Below are 23,544 nucleotides of genomic sequence, written 5' to 3' on the forward strand. Positions count from 1 at the left end.
AGCTAGAAGGATGAACACAGCTTTGATCAGAGGACCATGACACCTTCAAAACATACACATACAAAAAGTATGCACCATTCTCAAACCTAATTAATCCAGTTCATGGCTGTTGGGTGCTAGAACCAATGAGCAAAGCAGGAACATTGACAAGACATCTGTCCATTGAAGGGCTTAATGCACGCACAAGGCTAATTTACAATCACTTGTCAACGTAACATGCATGGTTTACTTATGTGGGAGGAAATTAGAGGAAAAAAAATCAATACATGTACACAGGGACCAATATAATGACTAGAGATGGAATTTAAATAAATAATAAGTAAAATAATATGTATAAAAGTAAATAATATATTTTGTTATATGATATCCAATATGGTGTTCCACAAGGCTCTATCCTGGGTCCGCTGTTATTCTCAATCTACATGCTTCCGTTAGGTCACATTATCTCAGGGCACAACGTGAGCTACCACAGCTATGCTGATGACACACAGCTGTACTTATCAATAGCTCCTGATGACCCTGATTCTATTGATTCACTAACAGAATGTCTGACTAGTATCTCAGAATGGATGAATAGTAATTTTCTCAAGTTAAATACAGAGAAAACTGAAATTTTAGTGATCAGCAATAATGGATACAATGAGGCCATTAGAAATAAACTGGATACATTAGGATTAAAAGTCAAGACGGAGGTAAAAAGCTTAGGGGTGATTGTTGACTGTAATCTGAATTTTAAATCACGTATTAATCAGATCATTAGGACAGCATTTTTTCACTTAAGAAACATAAGTAAAGTTAGACCTCTTATATCAATGAAAGATGTTGAGAAATTACTTCACGCGTTTGTTTTCAGTCGACTAGATTACTGTAATGCACTCCTCTCTGGACTACCCAAAAAAGATATAAATCGTTTGCAACTAGTGCAGAATGCAGCTGCTAGAATCCTAACTAGGAAAAGAAAATCAGAACACATCACACCAGTCTTAGCGTCACTACACTGGTTACCTGTGTCATTCAGAATTGACTTTAAAATTCTGCTTATGGTTTATAAAGCCTTAAATAATCTCGCCCCATCGTATATATCGGAATGTCTGACACCTTATATTCCAAATCGTAACCTCAGATCCTCAAATGAGTGTCTCCTTAGAATTCCAAGAACAAAACTTAAAAGAAGTGGTGAGGCGACCTTCTGCTGTTATGCACCTAAAATCTGGAATAGCCTGCCAATAGGAATTCGCCAGGCTGATACAGTAGAGCACTTTAAAACACTGCTGAAAACACATTACTTTAACATGGCCTTTTTATAGCTTCATTTTAATCTTAATCTAACTTAATCCTGATACTCTGTATGTTCAATTCATCATAATAACTATTCATGGTGGCTCTAAAATCGGTACTGACTCCTACTCTCTTTTCTGTTTCTTTTTCCGGTTTCTTTGTGGTGGTGGCCTGCACCACCTCCACCTACTCAAAGCTTCATGATGCTCCAACAATGATGGATGGATTAAAAGGAAGATGTCTACGTGACCATCATCATCATCAAGCCCTTCCGTGAGAATCCTAAATCCAAAGAGGACTGTTTCATTTATGTTAGGTAGAATGCCCAGAGGGGACTGGGCAGTCTCATGGTCTGGAATCCCTACAGATTTTATTTTTTCTCCAGCCGTCTGGAGTTTTTTTTGTTTTTTCTGTCCCCCCTGGCCATTGAACCTTACTCTTATTCGATGTTAATGTTGATTTATTTTGTTTTATAATTGTGTCTTTCATTTTTCTATTCTTTAATATGAAAAACACTTTGAGCTACTGTTTGTATGAAAATGTGCTATATAAATAAATGTTGTTGTTGTTGTTATATGAAAGTGTCTTCATTGCAAAACATTTTGGCCAAAATAAATGCCAGGGAGGTCAAAGTACAGTATATAATATAAAATATGCATATTTTAAAGCTAAAATACTATAAATCATCTCCTCTTATAATAAAATCACCAGGCTTGAGCAAAGCACATTCAACTCTTGACAAGTAATCTGCTCTGACACAATGCAATGTGGGGTTTAGCTCACTTGTATCCAAATGCACAAGCCCATATGTTACACATATGAATAGAAGTATGTGAAATAAGACTAGGGACAAGCAAAGTATACAGTATGAGGGGAAAGTCCTCTTTTTGCTCCCAGAAATTGAGGATCACAGGAATCGTGTGGTAGAGGGGTCCTTTCATCGGATTGGCTGGCCCAGCGCTGTTTCAGCTGTGGATTGGCCAAATGGGGGAGGCAGCTTGATATCTGATGTCTCCAGGACTCTAAACAAATCCAAATCATATTATGTGATATCATCTACTGTTAAATTCTGCTCTTTACTTGTACAATTTTTATTTTTATACTGTATTGAGGATTTGTTCTGTTCTGTGTATGGTATTGACCCCCTTACTTTTTGACACCCACTGCATGACCAACCTACCTGGAAAGGGGTCTCTTTTTGAACTGCCTTTCCCATGGTTTCTTCCATTTTTTCCCTACAAAGGTTTTTTGGGAGTTTTTCCATTTCAGTTTTGAAGCGTGTTACATAATAGTCTTTTTTTTGCATTTCTGAGGGTCAATTTCAAAATAAAGATGCTAAACTAGAAGGAATTTGGGTATAATGGAGGCAATGAATGTATCAGTTAATTTTTTTTTTTTTAACTATTAGAATTTTGTATTTCAATTTGCATTGAAGTCAAACTGCTAGGCAATATTATGGTGCAGACAAAATTAAACTGGAATCTAATCCACAGAAGATGTTTGTTTAATTCTTGCCCATGACATGCAGAGTGACAACAACAACATCAATTTACTTGCCTGAGCTCAGAATGTAAAAATATTTTCCAATTGTTGTACTATTGTATTTGTATTTGAAAAGTGCCTTTGGGATAATGTTTGCTACAGAAAGGAGATACGGTACACAAAATCAAAATTGTTTGTTCACTCACATAAAATACCTCTGGTGGAGAGACACAAAACTGTTTATTTTATACCTTCTTTATTTTAATGTACACACAGATTCCTCATAGTGAGGAAAATATATGCAACCATTAAAATACAAGCAGGACCTTATGCTCGACTCCTAGGGCAACTCCTATCTACATGGAAATTGCATGTTCTCTTCTTTTTTGTGTTTGCATCATCCCATATTTTTAACATTTGCTGCTGGTGCTATGCTTAAGACAGGAATCCTTACCTTTTTTGTTCATTATTCATTCATTTTGTTAATTTATTACAATCATTTCTCTAAATTTGTATGTCTATTTTTATGTTTATTTATTTATTTCTAGTCAGTTTTTGTTTTTATGTGGTTAATCATGTTTTGATGTTACTTTTATTTTGTTGATGGAACTCCAAGGGAAGGAGACCATCACTTGCATCACTGCTAGAGACAACAACAACATTTATTTATATAGCACATTTTCATACAAACAATGTTGCTCAAAGTGTTTTACATGATGAAGAAAGCGAAAAAAGGCAAAATAAATAAGAATTAAAATTAGGGAACACTAACATAGAATAAAAGTAAGGTCTGATGGCCAGGGAGGGCAAAAAAACTCCAGACGGCTGGAGAAAAAAAATAAAATCTGCAGGGGTTCCAGGTCACAAGACCTCCCAGCCCCCTCTAGGCATTCTACCTAACATAAATGACCTCAATCAGTCTTCATTGTATTCAGGGTTCTCATGGAAGAACTTGATGATGACGGTCATGTGGACTTCTGGCCTTTAATCCTTCAATGTAGGGACATCATGGTGCTTTGATTAGGTGGTGGTGGCGCAGATCACCCTGAGTCCATAAAAAGGAGGCTGAGAAACAAGTTCCTTGCAGTTCATGGACTGAGTACATTGAAGACATTTGTGAATATTGAATCGTTTATTGTATTATATTTTTAAATTGGGGTTTTGTGATTTCTTCATTAGGATTGCCTTTCAAGCAACTCCTTTTTGTTGTTTTGAGCCTTTGAGTAGTTTTTTTTGTGAATAAATATCCTCTTTCATAAAGATTCCTTGTTTGTCCTTTCATCTACCATTCAGGGATTTACAACCATCCTTTCTCTTCTGAGACTTGGGTGATATTTTGGGATATTTCTTGTGACTTTTGAACAATTAAAAGCCTGTTATTTACTATGATGCCTCACCAGGCCCACATCTTCCCATTTACCTGGGTTCAGGCATGCCTTGAGGTGAGGCTGTTTTTGGGTTCGCCAGTCAGGATTCTGGCCTGTTTTTCCGAGTCCTTTTGTAGACGTTTCCCAATTTTTAGCAATTTTGGAACCAACAAAATAACAGCTTGATCATTAGGCAATTAAAAGTGACACAGTATCACAAGATCTTTGTTGAAAGTGGGTACAAGAGCTAGTTCCTTACTTTTGTATATTATAAATGTTAACTGTGATTGCAAGCATTTATACTATAAACATTTTGTGACTTCAATTACAGGATTTTTTCAAAAAAATGGCGGATGGTTTGGCTGTTATTCACTGCTTAAGAATGCTTAAATCACATTTTATAAACATCACTTTTTACCTTTCTAAAAGCTTGCACAGCATATACAGTGGTGTGAAAAACTATTTGCGCCCTTCCTGATTTATTCTTTTGCATGTTTGTCACATAAAATGTTTCTGATCATCAAACACATTTAACCATTAGTCAAATATAACACAAGTAAACACAAAATGCAGTTTTTAAATGATGGTTTTTATTATTTAGGGAGAAAAAATCCAAACCTACATGGCCCTGTGTGAAAAAGTAATTGCCCCTTGTTAAAAAATAACCTAACTGTGGTGTACCACACCTGAGTTCAATTTCCGTAGCCACCCCCAGGCCTGATTACTGCCACACCTGTTTCAATCAAGAAATCACTTAAATAGGAGCTTCCTGACACAGAGAAGTAGACCAAAAGCACCTCAAAAGCTAGACATCATGCCAAGATCCAAAAAAATTCAGGAACAAATGAGAACAGAAGTAATTGAGATCTATCAGTCTGGTAAAGGTTATAAAGCCATTTCAAAAGCTTTGGGACTCCAGCGAACCACAGTGAGAGCCATTATCCACAAATGGCAAAAACATGGAACAGTGGTGAACCTTCCCAGGAGTGGCCGGCCGACCAAAATTACCCCAAGAGCGCAGAGAGGACTCATCCGAGAGGTCACAAAAGACCCCAGGACAACGTTTAAAGAACTGCAGGCCTCACTTGCCTCAATTAAGGTCAGTGTTCACGACTCCACCATAAGAAAGAGACTGGGCAAAAACGGCCTGCATGGCAGATTTCCAAGACGCAAACCACTGTTAAGCAAAAAGATTTAGGGCTCGTCTCAATTTTGCTAAGAAACATCTCAATGATTGCCAAGACTTTTGGGAAAATACCTTGTGGACTGATGAGACAAAAGTTGAACTTTTTGGAAGGCAAATGTCCCGTTACATCTGGCGTAAAAGAAACACAGCATTTCAGAAAAGAACATCATACCAACAGTAAAATATGGTGGTGGTAGTGTGATGGTCTGGGGTTGTTTTGCTGCTTCAGGACCTGGAAGGCTTGCTGTGATAGATGGAACCATGAATTCTACTGTCCACCAAAAAATCCTGAAGGAGAATGTCGGCCATCTGTTCGTCAAGTCAAGCTGAAGCGATCTTGGGTGCTGCAACAGGACAATGACCCAAAACACACCAGTAAATCCACCTCTGAATGGCTGAAGAAAAACAAAATGAAGACTTTGGAGTGGCCTAGTCAAAGTCCTGACCTGAATCCAATGGAGATGCTATGGCATGACCTTAAAAAGGCGGTTCATGCTAGAAAACCCTCAAATAAAGCTGAATTATAACAATTCTGCAAAGATGAGTGGGCCAAAATTCCTCCAGAGCGCTGTAAAAGACTCATTGCAAGTTATCGCAAATGCTTGATTGCAGTTATTGCTGCTAAGGGTGGCCCAACCAGTTATTAGGTTCAGGGGCAATTACTTTTTCCACACAGGGCCATGTAGGTTTGGATTTTTTTTTTGCCCTAAATAATAAAAACCATCATTTAAAAACTGCATTTTGTGTTTACTTGTGTTATATTTGACTAATGGTTAAATGTGTTTGATGATCAGAAACATATTGTGTGACAAAAATGCAAAAGAATAAGAAATCAGGAAGGGGGCAAATAGTTTTTCACACCACTGTAGAAAAAGGATATTTTATGCTTTTCAGGCTTTAAAGTGCATGTGATCTACTCATTTCCCTTTCCAACTTGCTAATGTAGGTATACTCATCTTAATACATTTAAACAAAACTGGCACTTTACAAGCAGAAACATAATGAGGAGCAAAGCATGGCATGGTAAACTACACATTCATAAGTGCAATGTACTATATGAGGTTATTGATTTTTTTTTTAATTGAAAAGCAAACTGAATTGTAAAAATACATACTTAGTCCATGGACAATGCTGAATATAGAATTTTATATCACTTTGCTTAAACATCATTATAGCTTTCATTTGAAATGCATGCAGAGTTCTTTATTAAGTTCAGCTGAAATTTTACATGAACATTAGATTTGTTTTTTGAAGTTAATTATCAGAAGTCTGCTTACTTTATAATTCAAGTTAATTATCAGAAGTCTTCTTACTTTTAAATTCAAGTATTTTTTAATGATGATACAATTATTTTACACTGCTTTCTTTACTATGCACACTCAATTCCTGGTTTAATTACCTAACTCTGTAATGATGCTCTTGATCATTTTCAAAAAGAACACTGACACAAATACTTTTGCAAAGGTGGTGTTTTAGGATTAAAACTGATAGAAACCTTCAACTAGTAACCAAAATGTGAACAGCAAATGACAAATTAAATTACATATGAGCAACACTTGCTCACTCTTCCATTTGTACACATTACCTATCCATGTTATTTCTTGACATACCAGAATTTTTTACATTTACACTCTTCCATGTATAGCAATTAATTGATAATTAACTATATTGCTAGCCCAGAATACCAAGTTGCACTCCATTAGACATAACTATGTCTCTCATTAGCAAGAATAGCTTACAGTAAGGTAATAATTACCAGTTTATTGCAGACGCTCCCCTGTGTCGAGGCAACAAAGAAGGATGGTAAATAATGGATCCATGCTTTGGGTTATCGATTACATTCATAGGGATAAATTGGCTACAAAATGGGAGAACATTAAGTTCTGCTCCAACAGACTTATAAGCATCAACAACTTCTGGAATTGGCTTTCCTTTAACTCTCCACCGAGGGAATTTGAACACTGGTGTCCCATCTTTCTCTGCAGCTGTAGCTGTAAAAATACAAAATTTAAGTCAAACCTTATTCTATTAGAAATCCATAAAGGTACTGATTGATGGGAAAAAGAAACAAACACTGAACCAGGGAGTGTGAATAATAAGCTCTCTTTTTACATAGCACAATTTAATGTCTCCTTTGAATTTCTAGAGAAATTGAAATCAGTTTTGTACAGGTCTAGATGTGCAATAAAGAAAGAAATGGGCCTGGATAGGAAAATACGAGCAAAATCTTTATAAATAAGCAAGGGTGATATAATGCTGGCTGGAGTAAATTATACTCTTAAAGAAAACTGAATTGATAAATACAGTGACTATACTGCATTTAAAAGTCATATTATGTTCAGTTAAGCATTAAGTGTAGTTTTAAATATCATCATTACTTATTAGATTAAAAAAATAATCATATAATCAATACAATCAATCCAAGTTTCAAAGTGAAGTTTATGGCAATTATGTGTGTGTATTTGACTTGGACTGCCTGAGCAACACTACCAAGGATAACTGATATCAATAAGTGTCAATAAACTTAATACAGATGTTGAATTTCCCAGCAAGATTCCAATACAAAATAATGTTTAGTAATGCCTGTGCAGGTTTTACCCCACGATAGACAAATGAACATACAATATATCATCAGGTGTTATTTCTCTTATTTAATGGTTATGTAACAAAATTATCTTTTAATTTTAAGAGATGAAGAGAATAAAAAACAAAACAACTGTAACGCTATAGGGAAATACAAAGTGCCAATTCTGCAGCATACTGAGGCATATTCAAAAATAGATCTGAAATAATCATAAAACACTCATTTTCACTATGATACATTACCTGAAGAAAAGCAGCGTGATTAAACAAAATCTAAAGAAAATAACAACAATATATCAAAAACTCAGTTATTCTTTAAACACTGTGGCTAGAGGTTTTTGCTCCAATCAGTTTCCAGATCAAGAAGTCATTTTATCTCTGACTGACCTCATTGTTTAGTTAGCTGGCCTTCTTTTCTAATTATGTATTTTCAAAACAGCAATAGTGTAAAATTTACAAAAAATACATGTAATTTGCTGTGTCTTAAATTGTTTAACTCTTTTTAAATTATTTCCTATCAATTTAACTTTTTCTCCCTTAAATTTATCCTAATATGACAATTGATGACAAGCAGAATAGGCACTGGAAAATAGCAACTTGCTTCGCTAATGCAAGTCCACTTCAAAATAAGTTGTTTTTGACAAAACTCAACTTAAAGGCAAATTTAGTTAACTTTTCCTATTCAAGTTCTTCTTCACTACCCAATCACAGATCTGCCTGCAATTAGTGATATTTTTCATTCGTAATTTAAATAATTCTGGTTCAACATATCCTTGTAGCAATTTTTACTCTCACAGAGTTGCCTTTTAAAACCATTCTCCACAGCTTGATTTTTAACTTTTCCCCCAGACCTGAAGCTCCCACTTCCTTTTGTTAAGTAGATACTTTGAGTAGTAAATAGTTCCCAAGAAACAAAGCACTAACTTTTTGAAAATTGTATTATCCATCCAAGTGTTGATGTAATGTACAGAGATTAAGCCCTTCAATTTCTTCACCAGATTCATCATACATCGCAGAACTTACCTTAGTTCATCTCCTCAAGGTGATCCCATTGAACCTCGTCAACCTCTTATTTTCACCTTATCACATGTGTTAATTTGCTCATGTACTGTGTTGTGGTTGGATATACCCAAATCAAGTAAAGAGCTGTATGCTACCTTAACATATTGGATCTGGGTGTAATTTTCTCTTATTGGCAAAGGAAAGTGAGACATAATTAAAATGTCTGGAAATTACTATGAGAGCGTGTATATGTTTTGAGGCAGGTTTAATGATAATATTGTCTGCATAGTGATCAAAGTATCAACCAAGGATGGAACATTCACAGCTGAAACAATGACGTATGAAACCTCTTTTAATATGGACAGGGTCTGTTGGAGAGTAATGAACTTTAATGATGATATGTCCTTGGTGCCATTTCAAAAACACCCAGTACTCTTGCCTTTCTTTTAGCAGCTTTCGGTGGCGTTCTTGTTTAGGTGCAGAATATGAAATTTATCTAGTGCCACTGCTTAAATAGGAGTTTCAGCTTTCAAATAAGTTTTAATAAAACACACATGGCTCCAATATTTGTATTTCCCATGCCTCTAGGTCACTGAGAGATAATTTATTTCATTCATCAAACACCTTACGTTGCCCATGAGGATAGATGGCAGGGATAGGCTGTATTTTCTTTTGTTTTATGCCCAGATTCCTCCTCGGTTTCCCTTGGGGCATCACTCCACTTCTGGCATCATTGGCTTCAGTTAATTTATACACAAATAAGTCTAACAGCTGTTGTTTTGTATATTTGAGTTTCAGTCAACCAAACTAAAAAACAATTTTGCCTTTTCCCAGTCCTCTCAATAACGAGATAATCATACCATAGGATGTAGGACGTACAATATTGTGTATAAAACATTTTCCATTTTATTAATTGGCATAGCACCTCATGCCTCAGGCCTATAATGAAACATGTTCTCTATGGTCCATCCCCACCATCCATCTGAGATTGTTGAAAAGTATTTAAAAGGGACTAAAACTTATTTTGCATAATGCTTGTGCTATTAAATCTTTGGTATAATACCATAATATCCCCCTATAATTTAAATTGGGCAATTTTATTAATGAGAATGAAATTATATGTGTGATTTGAAATTATTACACACTTTTAAAAACACATCTGTGAGCAGTTTCAAAGCTTATGCCTTGGAATGACTACATTACAGCCTCCTGTTGACTCTGACTGGTCAACTATGCAATGTATGAATTCCTTTCAGACAAAGTTCCTCTATCAACAGATAAATAACACTTGCCCAAGAATAGGCTGGGTACTGCTACAAAAAATTAACACAGGCAACAATATGAACATTTTTTAACCTAATGCTTTCCTATTTAAATCTTTTTGCCAATGAAGCACCAATAACTCATCAGAAAAATCATTACCTGGTAAAAAAAAATTTCAATTAAAATACAAGAGAAACATATACAATATGGAACAAAATGGACAGTGCACCAAGTCCCAAATATTGGAGAAAAGCAATAGGTCCATTTAAATAACCAAACACAAAAAATCCACTGATCACTTGTTATGATGTAAGATTTTGCGATGTAAGATTTTGCATATAACTTGATAAATGTTTTGTAAGTCTTTATTTATAATTTAGGCAAAGCAATGTAAATTTAGTGTTACTTTGGTGAGAGGCATTCGTGTTTGGCTACAACCCAAAACCCCCCTTTTACGACAGGATTTGGGAGATGTGTCATAAACCAGTTTGGCAAGTGTTTCTCTGCTAAAGTCTTTCAACCCCCTGCAAGGAAGCCAGGATGTTTAACATATGGTTTGGGGGCAGGTGTTAAGATGTTCTATTTTGCCCATTGGTCTAAGGTATGGCTGTTTGGAATTGGCTTGGCTCAGAGGCATTTAAGTACCATGATGTCTTATTGGCTGTAGGGGTTGGACAGAAAACCCATAAATTTGCTTGCTTTATCTAACTCTCTCTCTCTTACTAACATCTGAAAGAAGCATCTCTTGCTAACCTGTGATGAAGTTTCTCTCTCTTACTAACCAACATATGATGAAGAAGCATCTCTGTTACTAACATCTGATGAAGACGACAACACAATGGAGAGCACAGCTTGACAGCCATATTGAACAGACATGTGGCTGAAAGCTGAGTACCAATGATGCCTTAACTAGAGACATTTTAAGTAACAAACAAATCTGTGTGTCGCCTGAACTACATAGCACCATTTAATCAGGTTGTATGGTTGCCAATATTCAAAAGTACTTTGCATTTTGCTATTACTCATGAATATTATCAGTAATACATTACTTTATGTGTAACTTAACTCCTGCTTGTCTTTATACTACATCTAATTGCCTGAGGTTATAGATATATAAGGGAAGGTGTGAATAAGTTATATAGAATAATACCTTATAGATCAAATCAGATCTGTTCTTAACTAAATTCCTCTTTTTGTAAAAACTTGATTGCTTTGTACGGATTGTAATAAAATTAATTAAAAAAAAAAAGAGAATAATACTTTATAAACAGTGGTAAGTCTGTGAAATTAGGCATTCTAAGGCTACATATTAATAATACAATAGGGGAAAGTAGAGCAATATATTACTTTACCAAGATAAAATATCACTGTATTATAAAAAGCCACTTAAGTCATTACTATTCTCATTAATCTTAGAAGGTGAGTTGAAACCAAAATTTGAAAGTTTGGCTAGAGTAGGATCTCTACCTGACTTTCCTCTTGGACCTCAAACTAGGGAGGACCACTTCAAGCCCAAAGTTTGACTATTGTTGCCACTCATAGCCTCCAAGGCAAAGCTAGTGTCTAATAAGTAAGCATTGGTACATACGGTTATTTTTGGCTAATGGTTACTATAAAACAAATATCATTAAAAATAATCAATGTATGGTAAAGCTTTGAATTACTAAAGGCCTTTTGTAACCTAATTTTAAAAACACAAAATGTAAAAAATACAAGTTAATTATGTTTTTCAAGATGGAATATGTACTGTAGTTCCTCTCTTTCACTGGAATTTCTCCCTCTCTCTCTCTCTCTCTTCATCTAATCCAGGGAAAGAGAGTGAAGACAAGCAGCACCGGCCTTCAATTTGACTGTGATACACACAAGAACCACAGACAGACTGAAAGAAAAAGATTTCTAAATTATGACCCTCAATGAGGAAATCCTGGTGAAACTGACTTAAAGTTTAACTGAATATTCAGCAGGTAAAACCAGAAAACCAAAATTCAATAGCCAAAAATATAGTCCTCGAGTATATCAATAAACTGTATTATTCCTTCGCCTAGAACAAGTACGGTTGATTTACTATACCTTCCAAGTCTAAATGCCAAAATTAAAATCTCCTGACAAAGGTAACATGAAGCTCCAAAATATAAACAAAAGCCCTACCCAATAACTTCCTTAACACAGATGCCTTTTCCCAGAAGAAGAGCAGTATTAAATTTACCTATAATTGTAAATAGAGAAATATAGTGACCTTAAATCTCTTATATTTGCTTGAGAAGCAGTTTACAAAGCTCAGGTTGTTATCCTTTTAACAATAAATGAGGTAAATTTTGAAATGTGTGCTTCTTCATGTACTTTTTATTTTATTGAACTTCTCTGTCTATTATGTTGGTGTTTTAAGGTTGATATATGGACCTAAGTGACAGAAATGAAAATGGAACTGTGCTTTCCACCATCTGAAATGTGTGTGTTTGTGCGTAGCCAGACTTGGATTTTGGTAGTGTCATATGACCATGTTCATATTTTATAAATAGTATGGAATGAATGGCATGACCACTATATGCACATGTGTGTGAATGATATCTTCATAAATTAGGCTCTGTGTGGTTATTAATCTGTTTAAAACGCAATCATCCTAACCTACTTTAAGTTTAATGGCCAAGTATATGATTTGCTTAAAAAAAAGAGGATTCACTTTTGATTGTTTTCATTATTAAAGAGAACACACATCCTGCACAGACAATTACAGGACCATTAGCACTCACACCACTTGATTCATGAACAGCTTGTATCCTTTTATATGTCATAAAGCTACTCAACAACTGCTTGTGCAAATAACTACATGCCCATACCTGATTTATGAGGGTAAGTCAATAATTATCTACATTTTAGTGATAATTTTGTTTGGGTTGGCTATGTATCTCTCCCTGCCCACATGTGGAAAGGAAGTATGGTGTGTCTGCAGTAGCAGTGGTAAATTTTCAGCCATGACCAGTCAGGTTCTCTTGTTGTTTTCTAGAAGTAAACATGACCACTCCACTCTCTGTTTTCACCAAAGAAAAGCAATGAGTGGCGATATGCTTTTTATGGGCTGAAGGCGTATAGATCTGATCCAATGTGGTCATCGGTAGACTAACTGCATGGTACTGCAAGCTACAGCATTATCCAATCCCAGTGTTGAAACTGCTCAATTTTATCTAATACTCTTTGATTTCCATTTTCTTCCAGAAATTAGGCTCACTTAAGGAAGTGATAGTGGCGAATATCTAGCCATTCCCCATACATTCTAAAACAATTTGTACACTGAAGCATTGTGATCAACTTTATCAAGTACACAAGAAAAGACAGGAGTGAAGTCACAATAAAAAAACATATTTTTTTCCCCTCAATCAGCCTCTTCAATACAGTTTAATTGCAGACAATTTCATAGCCAGCTGTTATTTAGTCAAATGACATTTAACTTCAGAATTTTAATTTGGTTATTTATTTTTTTTTTAAATCTGCAAATAACTTACAGGTGAAAAACTGAATGAAAATGTACCTAGTCAGTAGTGCTGGGCGGTATGACCAAAATTCTATATCATGGTACTTTTCAAAATTATACCAGTTTCATGGTATTCAACTGTATTATTTTTCCATGCATGAGTGGATGTTAACCACATTTTCTATAGCAATTACTGCAGTAGACTGGCTAAGAATAACCTATTCCACTGTCATGAGCATTGTAAAAAAAAAAAAAAAACATTTTAATGTGCACACAAGCATTAATGCAGGTTTGCATGGCCCCATTAAGTTTTCAAGGGGGTGGCACTAATGGTTAGAAGGAATCACATTGCATGACAGTTGCAGTCAAAATATAGAACCTTTTTATTGGACAAATTTTGCAAACAACTTAACTCTTTGAGGGCTGAATATTTTTTCAAAAAAACGTTTTCTGAAAAGCACACAATGCACTGGTTTCACAAAGAAATCAACATGAAACGTCTGTTGCTACGTGCTGTAGTTGCTGTTGGCGTCTCAATGGCCAGCGTGAATGCACTTCAGGCCGGCTACCAGTCTGTTTTAGCAAAGCAGGTGGGCGACGGTGGCAGTTGCAGTGTGACACAATATGGTTTGTACCTCTTGTCATCATAAGTGGTGGTCCTCCTAGGCAAACGCTGCTGCAGGCATATCCGCTACACGAATGTGTTCAGCACCACAATCAACTGGGGACCGATCGGCTGATGCAGTTACCTCATTTTCATTTTCCATCTCCAGATCACTTGCATCAAACTCAGAGTCCGAAAAGTCAAAGTCTGATTCAGAAATAATACGTAAAACGTTCATGGACTATTTTCCTTTACACATTTCCTTTAAGATGTCGTTGCCATTTTAGAGGCTGTTTGCTCTTCACTACTCATGCACTTGCAGGGAATCCGGGGTCAAATCAGCAAAGGTGCGTAACTTTCCTTCAAGCAAAGAGAGTCAAACTAAAACGTAAGGGTGAGTTTTGTCATAGTGTACAGCGAATTATTGTCCTCTACCCCTGAATTTTAACAAAAGTCAACATCAGCTCTGAAAGAGTTAAACTATAATTTTGACAACATATTTGCAATCATCCAAAGAGGCATTTAGACTTAGTAAAATATCCAGAGGTGCTGTCAAAAGTTGTACTGTACTGAACATGTCTTAGAAAAGGAATGAATAGTAAATATTTTTTGTAAAACAACTACACTTTCTGTTAATGTTAACAATCTCTGTCCACTGACACGTCAGCTATATGGATTGTAATGGCATTGGATATCTTGACCCACTGCTTGCTTTTTTTGTCGTAGGCAGTACCTCTAGCAAACGCGTCTACAAGTGATGTTTGACTTGAGTGTCCTCTAGCTTTTTCTGTTTTACCTGAGGACGTGAAGGGTGCCAATCTTAGTTCCATACATTCATGGTACTCCAAAGCATGTGTGCGTCTAAGGTGGTGAAGCAAATTGCTTGTGTTGCTGCCTCCAGCGACAACTTTAGCTCTACAGCATTTGCAGTAAATGGTTGTTTGCTCCACATCCAACCTTTTAAAACCAAAGTATCTCCAGACAACAAACATGGCTCCTTTTTTCAGCAAAAGTTCTTCTGTGTCATCATGTTCAACTGTATCGCCTGCTACGGCTTCAGTTTTGGAATGTTCTGTGTCCAGTTTCACCGCTCGAAAGCTCCACTAACGCATGTAGTCCGTTGCATGCGTGTTTAGCGGTGTCCCCCTTAAACAGTTTCCCGCTGCACCATGTTCCGAACATTGCTTAGGCTATTTAAACCGGTATTGGCGGTATAAGAAAAATCCATATCATAACAAAAATAAAAAACGTTTTTCAGTATGAACCGGTATACCTCCCAGCACTACTAGTCAGAATCAAAATCGCATAATTCCAATTCGTGTACAATATACTGGGGTACATTTTATAATTAAGTCAAAGGGAAACATCCTTTTACTGATTTACAAAATGGATGCCTCATTTAAACAAAGGCAAAAAATCCACTTTTAATCATTAAAAAATGTGCACAAATGCAGCTTCAAGGCATAGCTTCTAATTAACTTACCCAAAGGATCTGCTTTGCCATCCTTATCAGGGACTGTGAAAACTCCTACTATTTTATGGCCGTCCTTTCGAAGCTGGCTGTAAACCTCCTGCCCAAATAAACTTTGGCCAATCAGTGCTAGCTTTAGCTTATTCTGGTAATAGATCTGATTAAAAGAAACATAATTAAAAACATTAGCCTCTTATTTAAAGTACTCAGAAAATAAATGAAATATTATCATGGTTATCATAGAAATATTATACAGATACCCACAAAGAGTATTTTATTGTAACAGGAAATAAAAAACAACAATAGTATACATATAATTTAATTTTATTTCATTTACTGTGTAGTATGAAGAACTAATAATTAATAGTACAGTAGTGCAATAGTGCCACAGAGCTTCAAGAGGCCACATTCATATACTGGCCCAGTAGCATTTTGTGTGGAAATTGTATGTACTCTTCTCTGGTTGTATGGATTTTTCCTCCTGGTATTCCAGAAATTTTGGTTAGATTAAATTGTGACTAAAATGGGCTCTATATGAATGAGCATGTCCTTTGATGGACTGGTAGCCAATCCAGCGTTGGTCTCATCTCGACATTGTGCTTGGTACTGTTGGGACAGCCAGAACTCTGATATAGATTAGTTGGTTTTAAAAATGGATGGATGAATTTATGACCATGCCTGTTTGTTTTGTACCATTCACTCATTCGTTCATTCATTTTCCACCACCTGCCTGAGACCTGGTTACAACAGTCTTAGCAGCAAGGCCCATATGTTTCTTTCCCAGTTACACTTGCCAAATCATGCTGCGGAATCCCAAGGTATTCCCAGGCCAGCTTGCAGACATAATCCTCCTAGCCGACCCTGAATCTTCCCCAGTGTCTCCTCCCAGCTGGTCATTCCCATAAAACCTCCAGAGGGAGGCATCCAAGAGCCATTCGCATCAAATGCCTGAACTAATCCAATTGGTCCCTCTCAAATTAATGAAAAGCACCACATCCACCCTACTGAGGAAGCTCATTTCGGCCACTTGTACCCATGATCTTGTCCTTTTGGTCATTACCCAAAGCTCATGACCATGTATATCAACAGATAAATTGAGAGCTTTGCCTTTTGGCTCAGCTCTTTCTTGATCATACAGACCATCTTGAGTGCATAACTGCACTTGCTGCCCCAATCTGCCTGCCTCTCGTTGATCTCATCATTCCACCCCTCCATACACCACTCCTGATCAAGACCCTGAGACACCTAAACTCCTCTACTCAAGGCAGTAACTCATTTCCCACTTGGAGAGGATAGTCCACCTTTTTGCTACTAAGCACCATGGCCCCAGATTTGGAGGTGATGATCCTCATCCCTGATGCTTCACACTCCGTTACAAACCATCCTAATGTTTGCTGATGTTCACGGCCTGATGAACACAACAGGAATACATCATCTGCAAAAAAGTAGAGTCACAATTCTAAGACTACCAAACTGGAAATCCCCCCAGTTGTGCCTTGATATCTTGTCCATGAAAATCACAAACAGGTTAGGAGACACCCACTAAGAATGGTGCTAATGTTTTTTCCGACTATGGGGACACAGCTGTCACTGTGATGATACAGAGTCCAAGCAGCCCTTATTCCCTGACCATCAAGACCACAACCTTGTTGGCCAGTCGGAATGCCTCTGCTGCTCAGGAGTCTCCCCTGCCAACTATACACTGAAGGCCTACTTCATCAGCCTAATGGCATCCCTCACTTCTGGTGTTCACCACTAGGTCATTGGGTTAACACCTCGAGAGGCACATATGGCCTTCAAGGCCACAGCTCTTAGCAGTCATTTCAACAATGAAGGCTTTAAACAAGGTCCACTTGGACACTTAGTCCCCAACCTCCTCCAGGATGTAGGAAAAGCTCTTGTGAACATGGAAGTTAATGGTCTTCTAGAAATTGGCCTCACTCAGACGTTCCCTGCCCATCCTCATTACTTGCTTGGGCTTTCCAGGTCTGTCTAGGAGCCTCCCCCCACATCTGACCCAACTTGTTACCAGCTGGTAATCAGTTGAGAGCTCTGCCCCAATTTTCACCCAAGCATCCAGAACAAATGCTGCAAATCTGACAATGCAATAATAAAATTGAATGTCCTCTGTTATCCATCCATCCATCCATCCATTATCAGATCTGCTATATCCTAACACAGGGTCATGGGGGTCTGTATTAGACATTTTTATTTATAAAAGTAATGTTCCACTCAGTCACAGGTGTAAATACTTGTAACAAAGAAAAACCTAAGCAGCACAATCAACCCTTTCAGAACTTGTAACTTTTGTCGATAAAAAGGATAAAATCATGACAAGTCATTTTTAATGTGTTTTCCTTTAATAAGATATTGTACTGAGAATGTTTCTGTAAAAAAGTAATTGCATCATTTTTAATCAGAAATAATTGCCTATAAAACCTTTCAATACCTACATTGTGCAAATGTGCACACGTGTTAACTTAACTAAACTATATTCAGATTCAGCTACTCATATTCCAAATCATGAACAAAGGTAATTTGCCTTCATCTAACATCCACTGAAGTAATTCTGATTAACCATAAATAATATCTCTGAAGGTTTTTGGTTGTAATTTCTGCAGATGTTTTTGCTGTCCACAAGAAGATAAAGAAAACCTATGGGATATTTTGTCAAAAGACACAGAGAAATAGAGTGATTTATTAGGATTTTAAAGGCTTTACATACATAATTGGTTACTGTAAATACAATCATTAAGTTGTGGAGGTAAGAAGCGGTCTCTCCAAAGCTGACACCTCAGCAAAAAGAAAGCACATCAAGGAGGCAACCAAGAGTTTGGTGGAAAACCTAAAGAAACTTCAGAAATGTAAAGCAGCAATGGGCCATTCATTCTATCACAATTGTGTGTATTACCTACAGTCTGAGATGTGTGGTAGGTTGGCAGAATTGAGAATTGAATTTATTTCTTGTAAAAAAAAAAACAAAAAACAGCCAGTCATGCATACATTTTTAAATTCATTCTCCCAAAGCCAAGTCCACTGGACAGCCAAATGTATTTTTGTCCCTTGGTTTACTTGACCTCGTCAGATAACAACTCTAATCTTAACCATTATGTGACCAGGCGTATCACTGACATATTGTGTAAGGTGACAACCTCCTCAATGGAATGAAGCTCTGGAGGTCCACAGTTGAAGTCTTTTAGGACTGATGAGATCAAAGTGGACCTTTTTGGTTTAAATTTCAAAAGATATGTTTGGCACTAAAACAATACAGCAAAGAACAATATCTACTGTCAGGTATTGTGGGAGGAAAATGATGCTATAGGGCTACCTCTCTCAGGGAGTAGGTTGCAGGGTAAATATATTTTGGCACAAATAGCAAAACCTGCTGCTCTCTGCTAAAGATTAATTACTCCATCCACCAAACACAATACAAAACACACAACAAACCCAGCAAAGGAATGGCTTCAAAAAATGAAATGATCAAAGGCCTGTAATGGCCCAGTCAGAAGCTAACCTTTAATTCTATATAAAGTTTGTGGATTTGTCTGAAGAGAGAGGTGCGCAGGGGACACCCTTGTAATTTTTAAACTCTTCTACAAAGAAGACGGTAATAAAAATGCAAAATCCAGGTTTACAAAGTTGATAGAGATCTATGTAATCATAGTCTTACAGATGGAATCAAAGCACAAGGCACTTTGGCATTGAAATTATTAAAGAGTCTGTACACTTAATTAAGACATTGAAAGTTTTCTTTAATTTTTCATATTGTTTCACATTTAGATACTATTGGTTGCAAGACTATCCTAAGTGAAAATGGTCTGACAAATTGTTTTGATTCAGAAAAGCTGAAATTTCAACAAGGTTATGAGGACTTTTGATTATCCTGATATCACAGGAATCATGGGAAAGAGGGGTCCTTTCATCGGAGCAACGTTTTAGCCGTGGCATGGCCAAATGGGGAGGCAGCTTGATGGATGAGGTCTCCAGGACTCTAAAAATATCCAAACCTAATTATGTCATATCATCTACTGTTAAACCGTACTTCTAAAATTTTTTTATTATGCTGTATTAAGGAATTGTTCTGTTCTGTGTATTGTATTGACCCCCTACCTTTGACACCCACTGCACACCCAACCTACCTGGAAAGGGGTCTCTCTTTGAACTGCCTTTCCGAGGTTTCTTCCATTTTCCTACAAGGTTTTATTGGGAGTTTTTCCTTGTCTTCTCAGAGAGTCAAGGCTGGGGGGCTGTCAAAAGGCAGGGCCTGTTAAAGCCCATTGCGGCACTTCCTGTGTGATTTTGGGCTATACAAAAATAAACTGTATTGTACTGTATTGTATATCCTTTGGACATTGGCTGCATCCATCAACAGCTCCCTACTAAGGAATTCTGTCTGTACATATATTAACCTAAATTCTTGATCACCAGGACCTGCACCAGGAATTACTAGAAATGGTGGTCATAGCTACTGTTGTAAATTGCTGTGACGGGGTAGGGTTTAGGAATAAACAGGAAATTCTCATAATCATGAACTCATTGGAAGCCACAGCAATAAGGCATACATTATGATTCACCTGTTTATGGCTGCCTTTTTGTGCCTATACCCTTTCAGTAAGCAACCTAAACCTTCCTGTGATCGAAACAATAGTAGCAAAAGTTGTGATGAATTCTTGATGGTCAACTTTGATAAAAACTGAAGCAAAATATACAGAACTAATAATAAAAGATATGGCCAGAAAATAAATTATCCTGTACATAATTTTCTCCTATCTATAAAACTACTCTTGTATTTACAGGACTAAAAGTGAAATTCGTCTTTTTACTTTTTATCACTCAGAAAAATATAAACTGTAGAAAGTGCAGTTACAATTTCAAAATGTATAATTTTCAAAACTACACATTGCTGCATCCGGCATATGCACACTTACACAAACTTACAGTTTTCAAGGCAAAACCTTTAAATGTACATAAACCATTACTTTTACATTCACTATAATTTACTATACTTAAACCCAGTGTTTGAATCCCAGTTGAAAATGAATGTACACTCAGACACACAATATTTCAATTACACATTTGTTATTTATTACATTTGTTTGATTTTGCATCTACAAATTGGCAAGAGTATTTCAGTAATGTGTTTTGCCTGTTTCCTGTACCTTTGATTTCTGACTCGCCTTTGCTGCTTGGAAGTTAAGCTCCCTTTAACTATGCACTGGAATAAATGGTCTTACATTTATTAATATCTAAATGTTGATGTCTGAAGGAAGTAAGAGAACTTATTGCAGAAAAAAAAGGTTCGTTTGTACACATTACATAATGATTAAGGCTTTGGATTTCAAAACCTGAGGTTTTGAAACTCCACTACTGATACTGTGAGGCCATGAGCAAGTCACCTTACCTGCCAGTGATCCAAATTGAGAAACAAATGAAACGTACCTAATTGCATCTCAAAGGCTGTAAATCGCCTTGAATTAATAATATACTGTGACCACCGTTGACGTAGTGGATTATTTGTTTAAATGTCCCAAAAAGAGACTCACGAGTGCGCACTTATTCACAACATGCCATTTTCTTAAATTCCAGGAAAATTCATTTCAGTGTCCTTAAAAGACACCGGCGTGCGCGCACACATTTACAACTGTCATTCCAATAACCTAAGCATATGGAATTTAAATATTTACGCAAACTGAGATTTAAATAAAGTTTCTTAGACCATCGATGTTCCTAAAAGACACGAGCATATTTACAGATCTATATATAACACGAGAGCACATGGCGAGACAATTTTGGAGGCCAAGCGATATGATACAGTTAAATGCGCGACGTGTCCAGCTGCTGATGCAATTCGTGATGGAGCCACTGACTGTACAACGTGGCTGCTGCCAGGCTAGCAAAACAGAGGGGTCTCCTTGCAGCAGAAACCGTACCGCCCAAGAGAAAGGAGAACGCAGAGCCTAGCGACAAGGGACAATCACAACAGGAAGGCAGAACATCGGGGCAGAAGCAAGCCGGTGTTTGGTTGCAGAATTGTGCGTGGACAACATGTGTGGTGGTAGAAAGCGGGTGATTCAAAGTTGGCAGCACGCAGAACTCTAATTTTGACACGCGGCGGTACAGGTTTCTTTGCTGCTTTACGAAATGTTTGCGATCATCATCTTTTCAAACTGTAATTCTTACAGTGAATCGAGCTATATGGTTTTCTTAACAGCCGGAAGAGAAAAAAGCAAATCCTAACGACTTAGCAGAGGTTAGCTGGGAGACGGAGCCGGTTGTACTCACGCTACTTGTGGAGAATTTCCTCGTGAGCCTACTGGCTATCCACAGCATTGTGTGCTGACACTTGAGACAGACGTCCGTACAGAACAAGTTTCACGTCGTGGCAAGGAGAGAACGATTTCCCGCAGAACACACCTGCCCCTTCACAGTGCGCGTGCCAACAAGACTAACAGCTTATCGGCGAGACCTCGACTAGGGGGCGTGCCGTTACTGTGTGCTAGAAGGCGGAGCCTTTTTATGACGCTTTTCTCTGGCGCCGTTACTGCCATAAACGTACCCAGATACTGGCAATGGATGTTTAGCGAGAGGGAAAATGTGTACTACAGGTTAGTGTAGTAAGTTTGTTCAGAAAATTCAAAATGGACCTCCGTGTATGTTGCCGTGCCTTATGCATATCTGTCGTCCGAGGTCAGACTTCCACCCGAATCAGTAACAATTATTGCTGTATGACATGTCCTTAAATGTGAAATATGTGGGCCCATAAAAGAAACGAATGGAAGGAGAGCGGGCACCACAAGCTTTTATGTTATTACAGAAGCATACATGAGGTGCATTTTGTTTAGTTTTGAATTGTGTATCATAACCGAGGTTGGCATTCCCAAAACTTAAGTGGGATGTGCACATCATATTCCCAATATTTCCTCATCCAAGGCAGGAAATGACCCTAAACGGGGAATCAGCTCATCACAGTACCCTTTTGATATAACCAATTTAACTAACAGGTACACCTTTGGAAATGTGAATTAAGAACATGTCCAACACCTTTACTGCATATCATGTACCTAACCTGTTTTGCACATTACAATTTATGTGAACACTAAAGTCAGTAGCCTTACCACCTGCACTTCAGAATAGGTGATCCACTGGAAGCTAAGCATGTTTGCATCAGTACTTGAATGGGAGACCATCTAGGAGAATCTTGGGCTACTGCTGGAAGAGGTGTTGGTGAGGCCATTGAGGATGTTTATCCTGTGATGTGTGTGTGGATCTCAATGCCCCTGCACTGTAAAAATTGACACTGTCCTTTGGATGAGACATAAAATGGTGATCTTACTCTCAGCATCCTTCAAATAAAGTAGGTTGTACCCTGACCTCCTGCCTAAACTGTCCACCACGGCCTGGTAATTCTGTCCCCCTAATCATTCCCCGTCCCTTATTGGCTAACTATCTCTGTCACCTCTTCACCATGTCTGGAGAGAGCACTGGTGCAAAAATGGCTGCCATTGCATTATCCAGGAGGATGCTGCACATTGGTGGTGGTTATAGTGGTTCTCCACCGTCTATGTGAAGCACTTTGAGGTTACAAAAGTGCTGTACACAGTAATTGTATTTTATTATTCTTGCTAAAGCAACATATTTTGTCAAAATGCCCTAACAAAACTATTTTAAACAGCATTTGCAGTAATATAACATTCTCAAACATGCATCATTCTATTAAGACGTTGTAGGGATCCACATCCTACACCAGCACCACTGGGCAAAAGGCAGGAAATATCCCTGGAAGGGGACCTCATTTCTTCTTAGTGCTACTCAAACACATCTAAACAGCAGTGAAGTAAA

General features: G+C 37.3%; 1 protein-coding gene across 1 annotated transcript in view; it reads right to left on the reverse strand.

Moving 5' to 3' along the window:
• aldh1l2 (aldehyde dehydrogenase 1 family, member L2) overlaps positions 1 to 22,776 on the reverse strand; it is a 90,928-nt gene extending 68,152 nt beyond the window's left edge. Inside the window, exons 1-3 of the mRNA XM_039761824.1 lie at positions 21,988 to 22,776; positions 15,718 to 15,862; positions 7,070 to 7,304 (exon numbers count right to left, since the gene is read on the reverse strand). Coding sequence (XP_039617758.1) covers positions 7,070 to 7,304; positions 15,718 to 15,862; positions 21,988 to 22,035 — 428 coding nt within the window. The 5' untranslated portion in view covers positions 22,036 to 22,776. The remainder of the gene's footprint in view (positions 1 to 7,069; positions 7,305 to 15,717; positions 15,863 to 21,987) is intronic.
• Positions 22,777 to 23,544: the final 768 nt, after the last annotated feature.

The sequence above is a fragment of the Polypterus senegalus genome, chromosome 8, assembly GCF_016835505.1.
Source record: "Polypterus senegalus isolate Bchr_013 chromosome 8, ASM1683550v1, whole genome shotgun sequence".
In the NCBI taxonomy this organism is placed as follows: Eukaryota; Metazoa; Chordata; class Cladistia; order Polypteriformes; family Polypteridae; genus Polypterus; species Polypterus senegalus.